This window comes from Numenius arquata, chromosome 10, assembly GCF_964106895.1.
Source record: "Numenius arquata chromosome 10, bNumArq3.hap1.1, whole genome shotgun sequence".
Taxonomy (NCBI): Eukaryota; Metazoa; Chordata; class Aves; order Charadriiformes; family Scolopacidae; genus Numenius; species Numenius arquata.
In genome coordinates, this window is record NC_133585.1 from 19,725,311 (window position 1) to 19,746,289 (window position 20,979).

The 20,979-nt window shown below is 39.7% G+C and overlaps 1 protein-coding gene across 1 annotated transcript; it reads right to left on the reverse strand.

The window, feature by feature from the left end:
* Positions 1 to 130: 130 nt before the first annotated feature.
* On the reverse strand, positions 131 to 19,615 carry UBE2D1 (ubiquitin conjugating enzyme E2 D1). The gene is made up of 7 exons (XM_074155251.1): positions 19,479 to 19,615; positions 11,157 to 11,220; positions 11,026 to 11,057; positions 8,157 to 8,234; positions 7,789 to 7,894; positions 4,721 to 4,814; positions 131 to 2,842 (listed from the first exon to the last, which is right to left on the reverse strand). Exons 1-7 carry the CDS (start codon positions 19,500 to 19,502, stop codon positions 2,797 to 2,799), a joined length of 444 nt encoding a protein of 147 aa, XP_074011352.1. The 5' UTR covers positions 19,503 to 19,615; the 3' UTR covers positions 131 to 2,796.
* Between the last annotated feature and the right edge of the window lie 1,364 nt (positions 19,616 to 20,979).

A 20,979-nucleotide genomic window follows, 5' to 3' on the forward strand; every position in this document is an offset into this window, starting at 1 on the left:
ACACTGAGGGGTGGGGCGAGGGTGGAGGCCCCGCCCCTCCTGGCGCGAAAGGCCGGACCAAGGTGACCCCGCGGCATCGCCTGTGCCAGCAACCCCCCCCCCCCGGGTTAAAAACAGAGGGACAAAGAGGGACAGGAGCGATTAAACGTTTATTGGGAGAAAACAATACAGAGATGGGAAGTTAATGAAGGAGAAGTTGATTAAACGGTAACAGCAACACAAAGTAATCTCACCCCTTTCACCTCTCAGCAGCAAGGTGACAGGGGTGACACTGCCCCTAGGAGCAGGGCTGGAGGGGGGATAAAAAAAAAGGATGCAGAGAAAACGCCATTTTTTCCCATTACAGTAAACAGCCCGGGATGGAATAACTTCACTACTATCGCTTTTTTCCATCTCAAAATAGCATTAACATAATAAAATAGCATTAACACTGAATGAGTACAAGCAGAGATGTTCTCCGTGGGTGAAATCGCACCAACTCTTTCAAAGAGTGAAGGTTTAAGTAACGATGTATTTATCCCTGGTAGCACTTCAGCAGTAGAAAGGCAAATCACGAGAATCAAAGGCTTTGCGTTTTCATAAAAGTATATTTTTTTCCTTAGTTAAATCTATAAATACACCGTAGGCAGAAGGGCCTTACTTCTTGTCGTTGGTCTTCGTTTTTCTTGTCATGCTGTTGGTCTTGCACTCTGATGGGAAGTCATGGTGGCACGTGGCAGGAAAAAAAATATACAAGTGTTTTTAAACGATCCCAAATAAAAAAAAAAATAAATTGAAAAGTCAGTAAACGGCGAGAAATTGAGTATTATTCTGAAATGCACGTCAAAGTTCCAGTTTCACACGGCTCAGTAATAAAGATATTGCAAATATTGAAATAATTTCTAGTACATTGGTATTACTACCCATCTAGGAAAAAAAAAATATAAAAGCTCTGGGGACACATTCTGATGGTTTCCCACCACCCTGTCAGCAGTAAGAACACGCAATGGCTTTGCCTTCCTTGCTCCATTGGCCTAGCTCAAGTATAACGAAGCACTCCTCTGAATAACAATCCCCCCCCCCCCAGCATTTACTCAGCTTACAATCTAAAGTCAACAAGGATATCAACAAGGATATTTTAAGATCGATAGAGCCGCTCTCCATCAAGCTGTTGTTTCAAAGAGTCATGGCTACATCATAGATAAAAGCGGTAGGACAGAAGTGACATTTTTCCCCATCCACAACCGATTTACGTCACCAAGAATGAAGGTAACAATATTCCATGTGTAGGAATAAGCTCCTACCGCACATACATCCCACCCACAACTCAAATTCCAGTCTGGCATTCATTACAGCGAAAAAAACCTGAATATTTTCATAGTCTTAAAAGTGTATTCTGTGATGACAAATTTCCCAAGTCCCTTTTCGTTCATGTGCAAGGTACAGAGGAAAACATTAATCACACATTTTTGTTTTCAGATACTCTGTAAGAGCGTACAGTAGGAAATGGAAATTCTTCTACCTTTTAGGAAAAGGCTGCCCCTCTCCGGCGCTCCTGGTTTTTCCACATGCATAGTCTGAAGCAACCGAAGCGCCAGGTAAGGGAAAAGTTAGCGGCAAGCGCGAGAACTTTCCTGTGACAATTCTGCTATTGCAAATACACTCCCTTGGCTGGAGTGTCTGACCTTCAAACACCCGTGGAGTTTCCTCCAGAAATTACCGGAGATGCAAAGGGTCGTTAAACTAGTTGAAATCCTATATAAAACCACGGGCACAGCATGCTAAGTCAATTAGGCTGAAGCTAGCATAAAAATTAATTGCAACACAGTTCACATGGGTCGATAATCTCTTTTGTCTACAAGACACATGCACACGTAATATTTTGTTTCTCTAGTGTTAGAACAAGCACTTTAAGGATATGCATGGTTTAAACAAAAAAAACCAAAAAAAACCAAAAAGCCAAGACAAGTAGTAGAAAACGCATTTTATTTATATGGAAAAGGCTACATTTAGATTTGTAAAAGGTCTGTGATAGTGTTACGTTGCCCGCATGTCAAAACTCATTTGTGAACAGCAACAAAACGGTTATGTATCTTTCTACATAGCAGTGCAATTAGTTCACATTGCAATAAAATTAAGTCAAGTATGCAACAGAATCAAAACCAAGTGTTTCTCCATAATCAACATACAAAGAATTACAGTGCAAAGATCATTTTAGGTTTTCAGATATCTGCAGTCAGTCTTTAGAATATCCTAACGGGTGGGATACTCCAATTATTTTTTATTACTAGCAGTTGTATCTTGTCAATACTGTGCACAAGCAAGTAAGTCTAAAATGAACTGACTTACGTGGTAAATAAAATATTTAGTCTATAGAAGTAAAAAAAAAACCCAACAAATTATATAAGTGAACTAACAAAATGAAATTTGAACACACTTATGGAACAGACAACATACTTTAAGGACACACATACAGTATTCATCACATAAAACCAGCTACTTTTTCCAGCAAAAATAATTTGGTTGCTTTACAACTGCATTATGGATCTCTTAGTCTGGAGATACAGATGTCCAACTCTTAAAAACCGTAATAAATGTCTTCTGCAAAGCATACAAAGAGGATAAATATTCGTATCACAGTCATAAGTTTATTTTTGGAAGTTTGTTCTCCCTTGCTCCAGAAACACACTTACATGGGTAGAAAAAAATTCAAGGGGCATCATGATACATTGAAATCGGTGTTCCATTTCCTTCTAATTTTGAAAAGACCCCTAGAATTTACAGTACACTGTGGTATATGAAAAAGTCTTCGTAAGTCTACATTGCATATTTCTGAGTCCATTCTCTTGCATATCTGTTGTATCTGTACGTGCAGAAAGAAGGCATAACAGTGAAGAGCTGTTAGTGATACACTGACAACGGCCACATATTTACTCAATACAGATGTCGCTGAGCTTTTCACTTCTTAGTATTGATTCCAACAACATTAAAATAGTCTAAAAGCCAAGAAACACACCAACTGCATGTTTAGTTCCTAAGGCTACCCGGCAAAGCTATTTAGACTCAAAATTAAAACCAGTCTCAGAGGTTTGTATTAAAACGCGTATCACTGGACGTAATCTGCGTTTCACAACCAATTCCCTTATTTGTACCTTAACAGGAATTTGTTGTCAATTATTCCTAAATGTGTACACTATTAACAGTCTGTCAAAGTTCACACATTTTAGTTGCATAAAATTCACTATAATTAACTGGTTTCTGAAAAGGGTGAGGATAAAAGGCACAGTGATATTTTTTTTTTTTAATTACTCTCCATTCTACATTTCAGAAGCTGAAAGTTTCCTGAAAAGCATTTTAAGTCTTGGGTCTTTTCCCTAGGATATGAAGCTGACTAGCACTCCCAAAGGTAAGTGTCCCTAGAGAGTCAATAACTTTCCCTCTGGTCCTCACATTTATTACATTTCACTCTTCAGACTAGATTCCCTTTCTCTTGTGTCCTCCCGAGAGAATGGTGACACGTTTTTTAAATACATTTCTTAAGATCAGTCTAGAAACTCCTGTACTAACTGGTTTTGTTCTTAAGAATAAGCTACCATACAAGTCTTTGCATTTTTACTTATAGTAAAGTACTCATAGATAAATGCTCAGGGGTAACCAGCCGCATATTTCATTTCCTAAATCCAAACTGAGATTAAAGTAATTTAAGAGGTGATCCTGATAAGAAGATAAAGCTATTGTCAAGACTACACATTCTCTCTCTTTCACCAGCAATGATTAAATTTCAAGTTTTGGAGATAAGAGAAATAGCCCTTGTTCACCACCTTCAAAAACCGGAGGCACAATGGCCAAAATCACTATTAGGTAAGTGGATGGACAAAAGCTGAGACACAAAAGGGCAGAAGCTGAAGCACAATATCCTCAATTTGAACACAATTTGAGCACAAGCCCCAGAGTTCAAGCACTTCACGAGTGGGTTACCCAATTTGATTGTATCGGACATCCAACCGTCAGAAGAAGGCCATTTCAGTAATTCTTACTTTAGGGGGAGAAATACTAGACCACAGGCTTCTATGTAACTTCTACATCACTAAATCCAGGTCGCTCTGCACTATAAATAAAAGACCCCAACACAGGTGTTTCCATCAGTATAGTACTTTTAGAATTAGAACTCCTCAAATCAAAATCAGGTTTGGTCCAGCAGCATGTAATGCTTCACTTCCGTGCTGTCCGTGTTACCTACCCAAGATCAGAAACTTCCTGCAAAGTCTACAGCAGTTCCAGAAACTAAGAGAGGTTCTTTTTCTCTTTAAGACTCTGCAAATTGCAGTAAATGTGACAGTGGTTCTTAGCACTAAACAGAGCTGAATATTAGTCTATTCTACAGTTATAAAATTGTGTCAAAACACAGTTTGTTGCTCACACCTAACATCTTACTAAAGGTAACATTTTACAACCAGAATATCACAGTAACAACAAATAATTCATATCTGGGAAATGATTTTTCATGCAACGAATATAAACACACAACACAAAAGTGTGAAAGTTTTCTGCAATTAATTAAAAAAAAAAGTAAGTATCCAACAGCTGTATATGCCTATAGCTTCCTGCTTGCCATTCCACTGATCAATATTTTTCCAGATTTAAAACTCTCATCCTGTAGAAATCTATGAAAAGAGTAGCTTTAAGACTTTAGATAGAAGGTGCATAGCAGATAACACGAAAATATGTATGTCATACTCACTTTTCCTTGTCTGACTTGTAGATCTGTGCAATATCCGGTACTAATGGATCATCTGGATTAGGATCACAAAGTAAGGAGCATATGGACAATAAAACTAAATAAAAGAGACAGTAGATTAAGCAAGTTAGGTTACTTTATTTCTATAATCCTTTAATATATTCCAGTACAGTGAAGAAGGGTAGTAGAAGGGAGATTGGAAAGAGAATGCATATTAGTATTAAGCTTTCACATAGTACTTCTGCTTAGAAAGGATTATACAGCACCGTTTTTCTAGGTTCTAAGTAAACACCACCTGACACTAGCCTAGAGAACTTGCAGCCCATGGACCTGTACATTTTGTCATGGTATCTCCCATGTTTTAACCTCTGAACATTAAACAAACTACAGAGTACATAGTTCCCTATGAATATTTGATCAAACGAAGCCCCTCCATCTACAATTAAGATAATATTTTTAATATTACACTGTCACGCAATATTCTTTTTGTATATATTCTTCTCCATTTCTGTGCTCAGAGTTATTCTTTCCCTTATACAAATATTTCACTCAATTTGATAGAAGTCTGACTTCCATTTTGGGAAAATACCTCATCAGTATCATATGCAGGTATTCATTTATAATTCCATATTCCAACAAGTTGGAATTCCATACCCAACAAGTTGACCATGAGCCAGCAGTGTGCCCCTGTGGCCAAAAAGGCCAATGGCATCTTGGGGTGCATTAAAAAGAGTGTGGCCAACAGGTCAAGGGAGGTCATGCTGCCCCTCTGCTCTGCCCTGGGGAGGCCCCATCTGGAGCACTGGGTCCAGTTCTGGGCTCCCCAGTTCCAGAAGGACAGGGAACTGCTGAGAGAGACCAGTGGAGGGCTATGAAGATCATCAAGGGAATGAAGCACCTCTCTTATGAGGAAAGGCTGAGAGACCTGGGTCTGTTTAACCTGGAGAAGAGAAGACTGACAGCGGATCTCATAAATGCTTATAAATACCTAAAGGATGGGTGTCAAGAGGATGGGGTCAGGCTCTTCTCAGTGGCAGGACAAGGGGCAACGGGCACAAGCTAGAACACAGGAAATTCCATCTCAACATGAGGAAAAACTTCTTTACTTTGAGGGTGACTGAGCACTGGAACAGGCTGCCCAGAGAGGTTGTCGAGTCTCCTCCTCTGGAGATATTCAAACCCCCCCTCTGGACACGTTCCTGTGCAACCTGCTCTGGGTGACCCTGCTTTGGCAGGGCGGTTGGACTAGATGATCTCCAGAGGTCTCTTCCAACCCCATAGCATTCTGTGATTCATTTCCTGGTATCGAACCAGGGATATTTGATTTTTCCAACACTTTCTGTCCATACTTTCCAGGAAATTTATATTTTTATACTCAGAACTAACATGAAGACAAGAGTACACAGTTAAACAATTCTAAACATGTAGTGAAAGGGAATTTGATGCTACAATGAGAATCTGCTGTAGAATAGAATTTTTTTTCCTTGCTTTGTCTTCTTACAAAAGAACCCAGACTAACATCTATTTTCAGCTGTAGCAAGTTTGACCACTTAATACTGACATATTTCATTTTATTAAGTGCAAAATACACCAGTAATATTAGAAAAAAATCAGATTAGAGTACTTGGTCACACCAATCAAGAGTCGTTATCGGTAGGTCGTAATCCTTTGATTCAATAAAACAAGAACTTTAGGGGAAACTTCCATGAGCCACTAAGCCAACTTCCAGTTTATGAAATATATAATGTGCAAGCACCTTAAAAGCACATCAAATCAGAACACCTAAGACCAGCACTGCTCATCTTTATAACTGAAGGAACACTGAAGAAGTAAAGACTCAGAAGAGTGCTGAAGATGTAAAAACTTAAAGGATTTTCATTTGTAAATGTAAACTGTTAAATATAAGTACCAACTCTCATTTGCTAAATACTTTGTAAATAACTAGAAACAATTCAATTTTTTCTCAGCAACAAAATAATCAACCAATTTCTGTGGAAAGTTAATACTGACTACACACAGTAGTAACTCATGTCTTCAACAACTACATCAGATTTCATTTTTAAACTTAGATTTAAAACTTAAACTGAGATTTTATTTCGCTTGTGAGATTACTGCACAGGGTTGTTACGCATGAGTGGAAGTTGCTTTTCCAAGGAGGTCCAGCAATTGCGCTTGCATAGAGCAATTTCCACTGGACAAAAACTAACATATTTTCCTTGCTTGTACACCAAAGGCAATGACACTGTTCTAAAAAAGGACACACGGTTTAGAGAGCTTTCAAGCACACAAACAAGACGTGATACTGTTTAACCTTTTGAGTCACGCCAGGACTTTACTAAAAGTGTGCCTAAGCATTTTGAAGATGGGTGAGAAAAAACAGTGATAGCATCCACATTTTAAGCTGCTTTTGAAGTGACACAAAATGCCTACAACAGAAGGACTGCTTAATTGTAAACTCAATGTTCCAAAAATCTACAGGGTTCAACGTGAGAAAGTTTCAGTACAGAACTAGAACATTTTAATAAATCTTTTACTGATTACTTTGAAAGCAGCTACATTTTAAAATATTCATCTTAGAGAGGAATGCAACCCAGAAGAATTTATCTCATTTTAAAATAAAGCGTAGTTAAGACCTTAACCCACACAAGGATGCTCAGGGAACCCAAAGAACCATCAATAAGCAATCAGGTAAGCCCACAAGCATCAGTATCAGATTTTCCATTTATATCCAAATTAATTTGATTTTGCAGCTCTCTTCACCAGTTTCTCCTCAGTTCTGCATGCAGTTAGCTATAATACAGAAGTTGTGTATCAGGTTAATTTGACATTTATTATCTTCCTCAATTTGTTTTAGAGCATTTCTTCACCATGCACATAATATTTAATGTCACGTGACACTCCAAATAAACTGAGCAAGATCTTGGATTGTACCACGAATTCCAATGGAATGTGCCACTTCTGTAACACGCAGGATAAATGAGTTCCCACTGCTACCCTTAGTGCAGTAATACACACAGCACCACAGCAGTGTATGCAGTTTCATAAAGCCATTAGCAAATCTGTGAGCTTACCTTTCGATACAGTCAGAGCTGGTGACCATTGAGATCTCAGGATATCAAGACAAATACTCCCATTACTGTTTATGTTTGGGTGGTATATTTTTGTTGTAAAAGCAATCTGGAATAAAATAAATAAAAACCAAATAATACCAAAATCTGCTTATTACTTTTGGAACCCTTAACATTGTCCCTTCAGTTCTACTCATACTACATCTGCTGACACAAGCTATCATACAGTCTCATCTGTTCATCCACTATAAACATGTATCCTACTGCTGGCCTTTCTCGTTTTAACTTCCAAAATTAAGCCTCAAAGAACTAAGACACAGAAAGAAAGCTTTGACCAAAAAATTGCATACATTTTGAGAGAAAGGACTTACCTTTGGTGGTTTGAAAGGATAGTCTGTTGGAAAGTGTACTGTGAGAAAAAATACACCCCCTTGATATGCACTGTCAGGCTGGGGAGAAAAACAAAACAAACAAAACATATCAATATATCTCAGTTATTTTGGAGCTTCTCTTCTGAACGCAGAAAGCCTCCCAAAGCTGAAAATCCATTTTTTTCCCCTAGTACACAGCCCATGCTGTGGGCCACAGCCCACTATGAGCTGTGTACTGGGAAGGCAGAGGGAACTGAACCCTCGCACTGGCCCGCAGAGCTACAGTAGAGCCAACCATGGCTACTACTGCAGCAGCGCAAGACAGCTACTGAGCGCTACCCTTCTTGGGGAGCGAAAGGAAGGGAGCAGCGTTAGACTGGTGGAGCTACCAAAAACTGCTGATCCATCAGCTCCACTGCACCAAGGGGAATACAAAACCCAGAGAAGGTCTTCCAAATCCTGTCTCCGTGCAACACCACAGGTGCTCTGATCCTCCTCCATCCTTAAGCTACAAATATACTTACCTTAAGAAGTGGTTTCTCTTTGCAGATGCAAAGAGTAGGATTTTCCAAGATAATTCAGTTGATCATGGTGACATCAGGGAGTTTTAAAACACACAACATCTTTGTGACCTGCACAAATCTGTGAACATGCATTTTGTTAGAGAACATGTGCACAGGTTTACGTCCAGGTTGCACACAGTTAATAGAAATAACTTTGTTGCAGTCATCCGTTGAGGAAATCTTTCATTTTTATTAACTAGAAAAGTGAGGGGAAAAGTTTCAAGGCTAAATGATAGAGAGCAGTGCTGCCATTTGTCATTAAAGGACGAAGAAAAACTCTCTCATGACATGTTAAGTTTAAAAGCGCAACGCAGGAACTCAATCCCAGCAAAGCTGCAGAAGATCAAGTTTTTGGGTTTTCTTATGGAAGCAAAGGCAGACTTTTTTTTAATAAAAAGTTTATCTTGGAAGTGAGCAAAAATTACAGTTTTAGAGATGAATCTGAGAGAGAGAGTTACAAATGGTCTACTAAGACATGTCATCTTACACACTCAAAATGCAGACAGTGTTGCAACGTAAGGCAGTTTACATATAGTATTGCTAAGATGTCAGCATTAGGTAACATCAGAAGAGACTGCTGCTGTCCTTCCAATTAGGTTTGGAAGGGCTGCCTGCATGCATACTAAATGGATTCGTCAAAGTTAAAATAAGTCGAAGATGCGACAAGTTCAGTGTCAGACAGAAGGCAAAGTGAAGTCACAAAGTGAAGTGATGTTTTGTGAGTAAGATACGTAAAATGAATTGATGATGCCCATAGGCAGGAAAAGAGGTTACCCTACTTCCAGACATAGGAAGTGAATTCTGAAGGTAAGCTTCAGACCAATGGTTCCCTTAGGCCATCAGGAAACATACAGGATATGCATCTCTATTTCCTTACATTACCAAGACAAAGGATTAACATGCTGATTGTGTTCTTTCCTTATTGGCAGATACAGCTGAGAAAGGTTGGCAAGAGATGATCATTCTTAACTCAAGAAATGTGAAGATTCTTGAAGCGAATGAAGCGAAGAAAAGAATATTTTCCACTACAGAATATGGAAGGTGAATTGCAAGCTCGAAGGGGGGAAAAAAAAAAGAAAAGGACTTTAAATTGGGATTTATATGCCAGTATTTCCATTCCTCAGGTCTCAGAGCCAGTCAGGAGAGAGACATTATTGGTGGCAATCAGCACTTGAGCTTTTGTTAACTTCTTCGCTGGTTTGCCATTCACCTTTAAACAGCGCAGAGAGGCAAGGGTCAGAATGACTTTGTACGTGAAGTAACACGGTTGTTGAAGAAAAATAGCAAAAAAATTAGTATCTTACAGAAAAACCTGCCACAGTCATTTCAGTTGCCACTGGGCCGTTGACAAGCTGGACAACAGACTCCAGCGCACCACTGGCAAATTAGTACGTGATCTTTTACTGCTTCAGAGCAGCAGTGCTGAAAATGCAGAAATAGTCTCAAAGCAGTGACAGTTCCACTTCTCTCCACAATGTGATGCTGCATCTTAATGGATTAAATGTTGTCTCAGAATTTCAGCTCACACAGTGGTTCAGCTCATTATCTGAACCAAAACCTCTTCTTTCCAAATTAGTAAGTCCAAACCAAAACCATTAGGAATACAAACTCCTTACCATGACATTAATAAACACCCCTTCCCTCAGGTCGAGTTGTTCTTCATTCTTTACGCTGAAACCCTTTTCGGGTTTCCTTTAAAATTTTCCGTTCTTAAGCTTTATTGTCCCTTCTTATGTCATTTCCTTGACAAGAGTCATAAACAGGGTCTTTAAAGATCTCCCTCAACCCAAGGAAAGCAGGCATTTCTCACACAGAAACCAAAAATACCCACAATTGCTGATCTATAGTTTGCAAAAGCCATCTGGTTTTGCCAGAACCACACCACAGCCATCGACTAACCTCTACCTAAAAGCCCCAAAATCACCCTGTACGCCATCCATCTTGTTTACAGTTACCCACTATAAGGCTGTTATTACCCCCACTCTTCCTTTCAGGTGAATCAGTTTTTCAGAATTGAAACAATCATCTTTGAAAAGCAAGCTTTTCACTTTGCAGCCCACATCGCTGATGCAAACGTTGCAGCTAACCAATTAAGCACCCTTAACTTCATGAAGAGGACAGATTTTTGAACACTTACAGAAAGAAACTAATACCAGACATCTAAGAACAACAATACCACCCTAAATGTTTAATCTGTACACAGCACAGCCGAATTTGACTGCCACGTTTACAGAAACCCAAATGAATCCTTCCATAACAAAAAGGGAAATATGATCTACTTTAAGCAGCACGAATTATGTACTTACAGGTCCCATAATTGTTGCTTGCCAATGAAACACTGAAAGTCAAAAAGGTACAGCAATTAGAGATTTTTCTGAGCTCTTTGTTAACCAAAAAAAAAAGGTCAACTGTGATAATGTACTAGAAAAGAGCTTACAGTCATCTCCAACAGGTCCAGCAGAACAGTGGGCTGGTGGGTCTCGCTGCAGATCACTTAGTTCCTGTAAGAAACACACAAATATTTGAAAGACATCTACATGGAAATAGGCACCACTCAGCAGCAGCAGCACTTCAAAAATGAGAACACAAACAGATTTTATTAATTAGACCTGTGGTATTTTTAAAGAAATCACTTGAAATGCCCATTGATACTCAAAAGGTTTCTTTGCCAGGTAGGCGTATAGCCAAAGACAACATTGCGCTATAAATTAATATCTGAAAGTATTTAAGAGTTACAGCCAAGTACATAATAAGCTGGATATAGTGAAGTAGAGATAGAAAAAAAAATTAAGAAAACTAGGAGTTTCTTGATTTCTCTGTAAACTCACTGGTTTGGAAATTTATGTGCCAATCTGACTGCTCCTATAGCTTTTGATTTCACAAAAGTTTCTTCTATTGACCTAACCTATGTACAATAGCTGAGTTAAACTAGCTCATAAAATGCTTGCAGTCTGTCTAGAGATTATATATAAAGATAACACGACAGTTCCTAAATAAACTAGAAAATAACGGAAAAATATTAGCTCTACACCTTACTTAACACACCATGATTTAAATCCCTGCATATTTTTTTCCCCCAAAATGACTACTAAAAAACCCCAAGGAAGTTGAAGTTTCAAGAGAAGCATTCAGAGAAGCTTTTGCAGGTCAACTGATTTATTTCTTTTACAGAAGTCCACACAGTCCCAAATAATTTAAATTAATTACCCCAAACCAGCTCAGCTTTTCATCTGATTTATCATGACTATATCAAATGCAAAACAAGTCAGACATTAATGTTGGCTCATTTTCCTTGTTTAATTTAATATACCACTTTTGAGGTCTGAAGTTTTACTGCACTAATAAGTAATACTGCACTAATAATACTGCACTTTTTCCAACTCTAAACTGAGAAGAACTGTGCTGTGACATTTAACAATTTTGTGTAAATACTTCAATTGAAATAAACTTAAAAGACGTGCTAAGCCACTGTTCATAAGTCAGTCAACTACTTAAAACATAAACATTTAAGTAAGCAATAGACATAAGCAGGTCTGCAAATATCTCCTTGATTTTAGCAAAAGGAGTAACAGTGAAAACATTTCTACTCAAAGATCATTAGTCAAGACAACTACTTCTAAAATCAAAGTTTAAAATGGAACTAAATTTAACTCCAATGTAGAATTTGTATATGTAGCATAATCAGACCTTACGTACAATTTGAAGGGTTAAAACTCTGCACTTCTCAACTGCTGTGATATATTTATCTATTTACAACATCCAGTAAACAACTCAGTTCTCTCTTTGAAGGACCCAATTCACCATACAGCTGGCACCTAAATTCAGGCACACTTCTTATAGATCCACTCTTGGCCCTGAATTCAAAAACAGGCACTGCAACCTATCTTCAGCCAGGTAATAAGAGTAGTATCTTAGAGCAAGTAGTAGACTTGCTCAGAAGTCACTCCTCACAATCTTTGGAATTTAAAGTAAGAGACGGTTCTTTGATATATATTGAAATATCTCAGGTTGCCAAGTAGTGTTACTTGTCTGCCCTCAACTTCATTCTGTTAGTGAAATTGTATGCTGGTCCAGAAACAAAACTGGGTTAGACTTTAACTAATAAAGGCAACAGCAAAACCCTTTAAAAGTGCAGTTCCCTTTTTAATCGGAGGATTCAAATTTCACTAAGGGAGTGATACAGAGAACCAGTAATCTATGCAAAGCCAAGTCCTTGCCAGTACATGAAGGGAATCAACAAGTCTCAAATTTCCAAGAGTCCTGAGGGCTGTAACAAGCATTACTAGGAGCAGTGCAGTTACAGTCACTGCCTACTGTAATGTGCAACTCAAAATCTAACACAAAGCGAGATTAAGTCTTGTACACCCACTAAAAAGGAGCCAGCTACACAAGACTGTTAGCCAAATCGGAGAACTCAAAGCCTAGAAATCACACTTTTTAGAGCAGTCATGGCTGACTACTAAATTAAAGGCAAAGACAGGAAAAAAACATAGCTTAACTCTTCAGAAAGTCTCCAAAATACATGCAAACATCCCTTTATGCATATACGAACTGCTAGGCAAGCACGTAATTTTGGAGTCACAAGTCTATAACAGTACGCTCATTTATTAGATGCTTTCCTCAAGACCTTTACATACCCCAAAACCACACAAATTGGGTTTCATTCATATGTACACATGCAGTTCAGAATGGGTAGGAACTGGGAAAGGCTCCTCAGGTATACACTTTCAATTTGTTCAGGTTAAAGGTACTGAAATTTGTCCATGACAAAACCCCCACGTTTTCAGTCATACCTCGATGAGACCCAGAACTATCAACTCCTGCTATTAATATTTCCCTAATAACAATGAAGAAAAGGCTCTCTTCAACCAACTTCACTACCTGAGAGCAATGATATATTTAGAGAGCTTCTGCAGCTAGGAAACAGAGCCAGACCAAACTTCAAAATCCTGATAGAGCAAATTCAAGTCCTATTTTCCAACCTTAAGAAATAATGTATTGAAGCTAACGTGGTTTAAAAATGCAAATGGTAACGTGATCAAACTTTGTAAATTAAATTTGACAGTGTTAATGTTTTGAGCCTTTTCATATAGAAGCTCAGATCAAGGTGTAATAAAAACCAAAGAACTATTCAGCTTTATACTGTTAATTACGCTGTTTAAGCTTCATATTCAAAGCAAAATTATCTGGAGAAGTGTAAGATTTAGGCTTCAAACTTTCCTACGTCTTTTGAAATGGTCCAAGGAGACAGTCAGAATGTCACCCGTGAATGAGACTGACTTGCCTATGTCCAGAGCAGAACATTAAAGAACAGTTGTGATGATTCTCTAGAGTAATTAGATGTAGAAAAACTACTTCATGACTTCACATAGTCAGAAAAGAATGATGTGTTGAATACAAGAATTCTCTACACGAAGTGGCAAAGATGCTCTTCGCAAGAAGCCCAAAACTTTGCTGTCAGGAAATATTACAAAGGACAATGTGCAGAAACCTCACAGAGAAGTGCAAGAGAACTGCATGTAAAGCATTACACAGTTGACACTAACGATTTCCCTGTGATTTTAAGTTAATTAGTTCCAGCAGTTTTGTCCACGTTTTATGGATTATCACTATGTAACCACAAGGTGCAGGTCTGGTTACTTCAAGGCCTTTCCTACACTGATATTTTTAGTTGCTGGTACAGAAAATGCTGGTGCAAGACTGATGGATGTAGGCTAACAAACAGGATCTCTAACTCAAAGCAGATTCAGTTTCAAAAGAGAAAGTCAATACTACAAATTAGTGTATACCAGTGTAATGTCTTTTTAAAGAACATACAAAGCCAAAATTCTGTCTGCAAGCAATGCGAACAGAAGTATCAGTTATTTCAAACACTGGTGAATGTCACAACATAAAAGCATCTATCAAAAGCCACACTATCCCAGCACAGCCACGATCAACGTGTACAGAGAAAACAGCTAAGCTGAGGACAGTGGGAGGAATAAATCTTCTAATCCTCTCAAACATAGGAAATATTACAGAGTGTAATAGAATACCGTTAATTCTATACCTCTAACTGGTTGCAATGAATGGGTGCTACAGCAAACTAGTTCTCCCTTTTTCAACTACAGAACAGCAGCACAGCACAAAGGCAAGCAGGATCCATGACCAGGTGTAGCTAATAAAGGAATATTAGCATAATGCTACAAATGCTAAATGACAATTACCCCAGATAGACACAGCAAAGCCTCCAAATTATCACCTTTCATTGCACCACACACACTGTAGAAGAAATAGCTCTGTGGGGAGCACAAGGCAAAAATGTAAAAGTTGGGTTTAAAAGATGTAAAACACACACTATGGTAAGCTATAAATGCTGGAAATACTTCTGAACATGCAGGCTAGTACTCAGTGTCAAAATATAACACAGGATGTATTTCATAAAAGTACGAAGTTGGTGAAGACCGGAAGGCCAGTTTAACGGTTACATGCTTCATTGTGGGTCAAGCTTCTCTGCTAAAAAACTGGAACTAAGTTGTGAAGGATACTTTGATAACAAGGAGATAAATATTCTCAGTATAGCCACTCAATGGCTATGAGCATGAGTAGTGACAGAAAAAAAGGCCCTAAAAATGTCTCCGCTTTTTTCCAGATTAAGAAAAAAAAAAAAATCAGAAAAAAGACTGCAGACTATCAGAAGACCAAAATAAACTGCAGGCAGCATCACTAAAAGCTATTTTAATTCTCTAAATGAGACAATCTGACAAGCAGAGCTCTTTTCCACACCATTATTTAAAATACAGTTTTTTATATTTGCCAGTTGTTCTTCATTCCTTGCACAAAATGCACTGTAGACCACAGACTCACTTCCTACCAACCCCACGCATACACTGCTGCTATTATAGAAATCTTTGGAACCATCTGTCAGAAAACGGCCAGTGATTATACTTTAACTAGTTAAAGGATTCTCTGTTCTTCATAATTTGGTAAATGTAAAGCAAATATTTATCATAACATTTCTCAATATAAAATCAAGTCTTGGTAATAAAGTATGTATTCTATTTTATACATTGTTTTAATGCAAAAAAAGTATTGCTGTGATATCACAGCTGGTATTTTGAAAGCAAATTAAAACATCTTATATTACAGATTCAAAAAGGAAGTTTCCTTACTATGTTTATTACCATCCAAACACATCATGTGACTCAACAGTTTAAAGTCAAAACATAAACCACAAATATAGACAAAATTTTATTTACTTGAATGACTTTACAGTAACAAAAGCTATTTTCAAAATAAATATTCAAGTCTTTATGTCCTGTTAGTCTACCCATATACTAAACACATATGAAACAGACATATAGCTTATTGATATATCTAAAGGTTTGTATGCTTCCATTCTTTCTGAGTTGTGGGAGAAGAACAATCAAGGACTATGCACCAACAAGATAAAAACCAACAGCTATTTTTAAATCAGTCTTCAAACGTGTCAGAATCTAGTTTGTCACTGGTTTCAAAAATCTCTTCTAAATCCATTTTTTACACCTGTAACAAAAGTAAATACTGGTTTTGTACATATCTCTAAATAGCCTGAGCTATTAACAAGCATAACATCAACCCCTCATTAACACTAGAGAAGCACCCAGAAGTATAGGATTTACGACGAAAACAGTCTCCTGAACGATATGTGACAGCAAACTTGCAATCAGATGTGTAAACAAAGGATTTGGAACAGGAGTCTCAGAAAAACAGTTCTGCACAGGGCAGATGGGCAGAACTGACCTACATGCTAATTTACACAACCTGACAGCCTGAATTATTTTCTGCTTTGCCCCAAAGCCAGTGTGTCTCAATTTCCAGAGGTGGCAACAATAAAGCCTTCTTTGCAGAATACCCCTTCCCGATGAAATCCTACACTATTTGCTTAGTTTTCATAATGTGCAACAGTTGGAATTTACAGTGCCCACAAAACCATGGGTTATTCTTTCATCTGTGCGTCACAGACCACGGAGAAGCAAGTCTGGCCCCAAGGAGCGTTTATTCTACCTCTCATGCAGAGAGCAGCCTTAAGTTTTTACAGCATAGAAATATACTGTCTCTCTTTCACACTATGCCAGAGTAAAGCGCTGACAAGGTAAACTAATACAGGCTCCTTAGCTTAAGATGAGTAAGAAATCCCCATCCTTCCAAGAACTCCGAGATTAATTTCTCATGGAGGTGCACTGACAGCTCTGCTTGCACCACAGGGCTCGTGCCCTCGCTGCTCTTCTACCCTTAGCTTGTTCGTTCGGTATTCGGTTACTTGTATTTAAAGAAAGCTCCCAGGCACAATACATCTTTCCATTATTAGTGTGTAGTCTTGAAATCTGCAGGCTGTCCTCCTTTGAGGAGTCCCTCGAGGCAGATTCATGAAAGATGGGATGAAGCCACACAGATCACAATGGCAATACTATTTACCGGTTGGGACTCCAATTTTCAAGAGGCAAAAAATGCTTACTAACATCTCTACATATCTTGGCTTTGCTTCCTCTGTAGGCACTCTCATCCTGAACACGCATATTATCAAAATTATTGTCAACAAACACTCAAACTTGCCATCAAAATCCCTTAGCTGTGTGTTAAAGTACAATTCTGAACCACCCAAGCTTAACTTGAGACAGTATCTCTGGACTGACAAGCTCCCAAGTAACACCATTGTGTTTTCTGACAGCACTTTGTTCTCCAAATTGTTGCTCTAGGCGCTTTGCGAAACTGCAATCCTTACAGCATTTTCTCTACTCCAGATCTCATCCCTTCCTACCCTTGAGATACAACGTAGCTATTAACCTTTATAGCCAGTCCGAAATTATACATTTCATGGCTTTCAGGAAAGCTCCGTGTATTACAGTGACATCAAGATACAAGCTGCTTTGTCTTTTCAAACTTTCCACTTCATTTTAACTTTCCACTTGAAATAATCCTATTTTCCTTGCCACTTTTCTCTTCTCCTGCTGCAGTGGCAGACTCTTGGCCAAATCCCTCTAGTAGTATTTCTTTCTTACCCTGGAAAGGCAGCAGATAGTGATGAGGGTAGTTAGCAAAACAAAGCAAGTCATTAGTCATTTCTGCAGCAAACTAGAAACAAGACATAACCACTTCTGAATCTAACCTTAACTCTTCTGGTAGGTCCTTCCCCAATATCTCTTCATGTTTCAGATAGAAGTTATTAATCAGGAAATCTTCTACTACCTTGAAGTCAGCCTCCTGGTAAGCATTTCTTCATTTTTAAGGAGTAGAAACAGAATCTAATAAGGCTAACGGGAGGAAATACATTCTTTCATAAATAGTCTACCTGTAATTTCACAACTATCGAACACAAAGTTTTTAAACACCACACTAAAGAAAAACTGTGGCTTTCCAGTATATATGGAAGTCACTGAAGCAGAAAGAAAAGTTATCCAAGGAATGCAAGAAGAGTAAAATACGGAGAACAATCCTGTTCTAGCAAGACCTCATTTGGAAGCCTACAAACTACCACTCCATCTCAGAAACACTAGAAGACTACCAGACTTTCCACTTTGTCTGTTCAACTTAGCAGCATGAAATCGAACAAGAGGGAAAAAAAGTATTCAGAACAATCCTTTCCTTAGAAACATGAGAGTAAGGAGATACTCAAATAAAACATAGGAAATTAAAAAGCTAAGAAAACATAAAGTATTCCCATAATATGTAGAAGAACTCACTGCTAAAGAAAAATTGCTGTAGTCATTTATTATTGTTTGATATAATGTTAAATTGCACTATTCATAACAGATACGTGAGGTGGTAACAAAAAACTCACCTGTAAAGGCATAATCAGACTTGTGGCACGTGACCTAACTACCAACTTCTAGTAGAAACTGGTAAAAATAAGGTCATATCTTTTGTGAGGTATCCCAAACCTGTTTGCTGCAGGATTAACTGCTCATGATAGAGTTCTATTTCTATAAAAGCAGGGTTTACCAATAGCAAAAAAGAACATTCAGAACAGAAATTACAGCCCAGTCACTAATCAAAGATAGCACAAACGCTGACTAAACATGGTGCGTCAACAGCAACAAAACACCACGTATTCTATAACAAGGCCAATGCGCTAACGTTAACTCAACTTCTATGTTTACCATCCATAACACTTTTTTGGTCTGTACTGTACAATCACCAGTTCAATCTTGCCAAATGCCAGAAACTTAGACATTTATCCCTCACTGGAAGCCTGGCCATTTACAGATATCATCCAAAAACTCTACAACTGGGATACATTCAAAGGTCACAGGGAGTACTGGGCTATCGGCACTTCCTAATGTGGGAAAAAAACACCCCACAACTTGGTTAGCACAGAGCAAACCGAGCCATGCGCCACAGGAGCACAGCATTTTGGCCAGAGATATTCTACTTACACCTCTGCTAAAGATAACCCCCGAAGGCAACTTAGCCTTTCACCCGGTACTTCAGTCACACGGCCTCGGGAAACACCTCAGGTGGTTTATTAACGGCACTGAGGGGGTGGGAGGGCCTTCAAGAAGGCGAAGGGTCCCCAAAACGACACGGAGACCGCCGAGAGCCGCCCTTTCCCCGCCTCACGCCCGCTCCCACCGGCACAGCCGACCTGGGCCCCTCCGCCCCCTCAGGCGACTCAGCGGCTCGGGGGAGGGCAGCGGCAGGCACCAGACGGAGACAACACCAAGCAACGGCTCCCTCTCCCGGCTTTCCACCACCCTTTCCTTCTCCCCCCACTCCCCCTCCCTACACCGATCAAACTCACTTTCTGTATCCGCTTCAGTGCCATGGGAGCGCGGAGCTGGCGGCAGCGGGGAGCGCGGCCGGGGGGGGGCGGGAGGAGCAGGCGGTTAACGGCATCGGCGCGCGCCGCGGCGGCGGGCCCTTTGTGTACGCCTGCGCCTGCGCAGTGGGTGGGGCGGGGAGAAGGGTGTTGTCGCGCGCGGGGCACGCCGGGAAGTGTAGTCCGCGGGGCGGGGGGCGGGAGTCTGCCCCCTGGCGGGCTGGCGGTGCCCTCAGAGCCCGGGGCTGCCACTCTGACCTGTTTTCTTTCTTTATACCGTAAAATTTACTGTATTTTGTCAGCGGTTTTCTTTTTTTTTTTTTTCCTTCCCCCTGGAGATTCGGTAGAAAATAAAGGACTGTTTACACACTGTTTGTGTCCAAGAGAACAAAAGGCGTGTGGGCAACGCCAGGACACGGAGGTGAGGAAACAAACCCCGTGGAACTGCAGAGTAGCTTGTTTTTAAGTAAAGACCCGTAATTCTCACCCCAACAGCCGAGTCTGGGAGGTTGAAGGCAGTTGTGGCTTGGGGAATACCACTCTTTGAGTTTTCCTCTTGAAACTAAGAAGCTGGACTCAATAGCCAAGGTGACCATCAAGCCGTATTCGTTATTGCAGCGCTGGGGTCGCACCGGGATTTTTCCTCGAGCTGCTCCCGCTCAGCCACGACTTCAACAGGCTTATATTTACAGAAGCCTTGCATAATCATAATTTTTCTGCGACGTGATTAACGTAAGTCAGCCTTTCTTAGAACTAATTACACGTTCAGGAGGTTTCTGCACGATCTTTGCTGCCATTTATTGACCGTTTTCAGGAACCACAGTCGCTCTGGCGGCCGTTTACTTCATCTGGTGGTCGTATCTTCCTCCTCATCAGTTGTCCCCTAGATGAACCCTGGGTTGTTTCGCTCCCTTTTCTTGCTGACTTGGTAGCCGGCCTTGCTTCGAGCCGGTTTTCTCCAGTCCTCTTGTCTGAGCTCCCTTTATCTTTCTTTTCCGGTTCTTCTTATGATAAGCAAGACTAGTTACTCCATTGTCTAACAATCACACGGCAACGTTAGAATCTTGACAGTCACACAACAGCTTACAACAGACAAGCAAATTATTAACTACTTTAGCAAGATTCACTAATAATCACAAGGCCCTTTATTTCACTCTCCACAAACACAGAGGAGAGGGCTCATACAACACCATGTTCTGAGTCACTTATCCAGTCACAGAACCATAGAATCATGGAATGGTTTAGCTCGGAAGGGACCTTAAAGATCATGGAGTTCCAACCCCCCTGCCCTGGGCAGGGACACCTCCCACCAGACCAGGTTGCTCAAAGCCCCATCCAGCCTGGCCTTGAACCCCTCCAGGGATGGGGCAGCCACAGCTTCTCTGGGCAACCTGGGCCAGGGTCTCACCACCCTCACAATAAAGAATTTCTTCCTGAGATCTAATCTAAATCTCCCCTCTTTCGGTTTAAAACCGTTACCCCT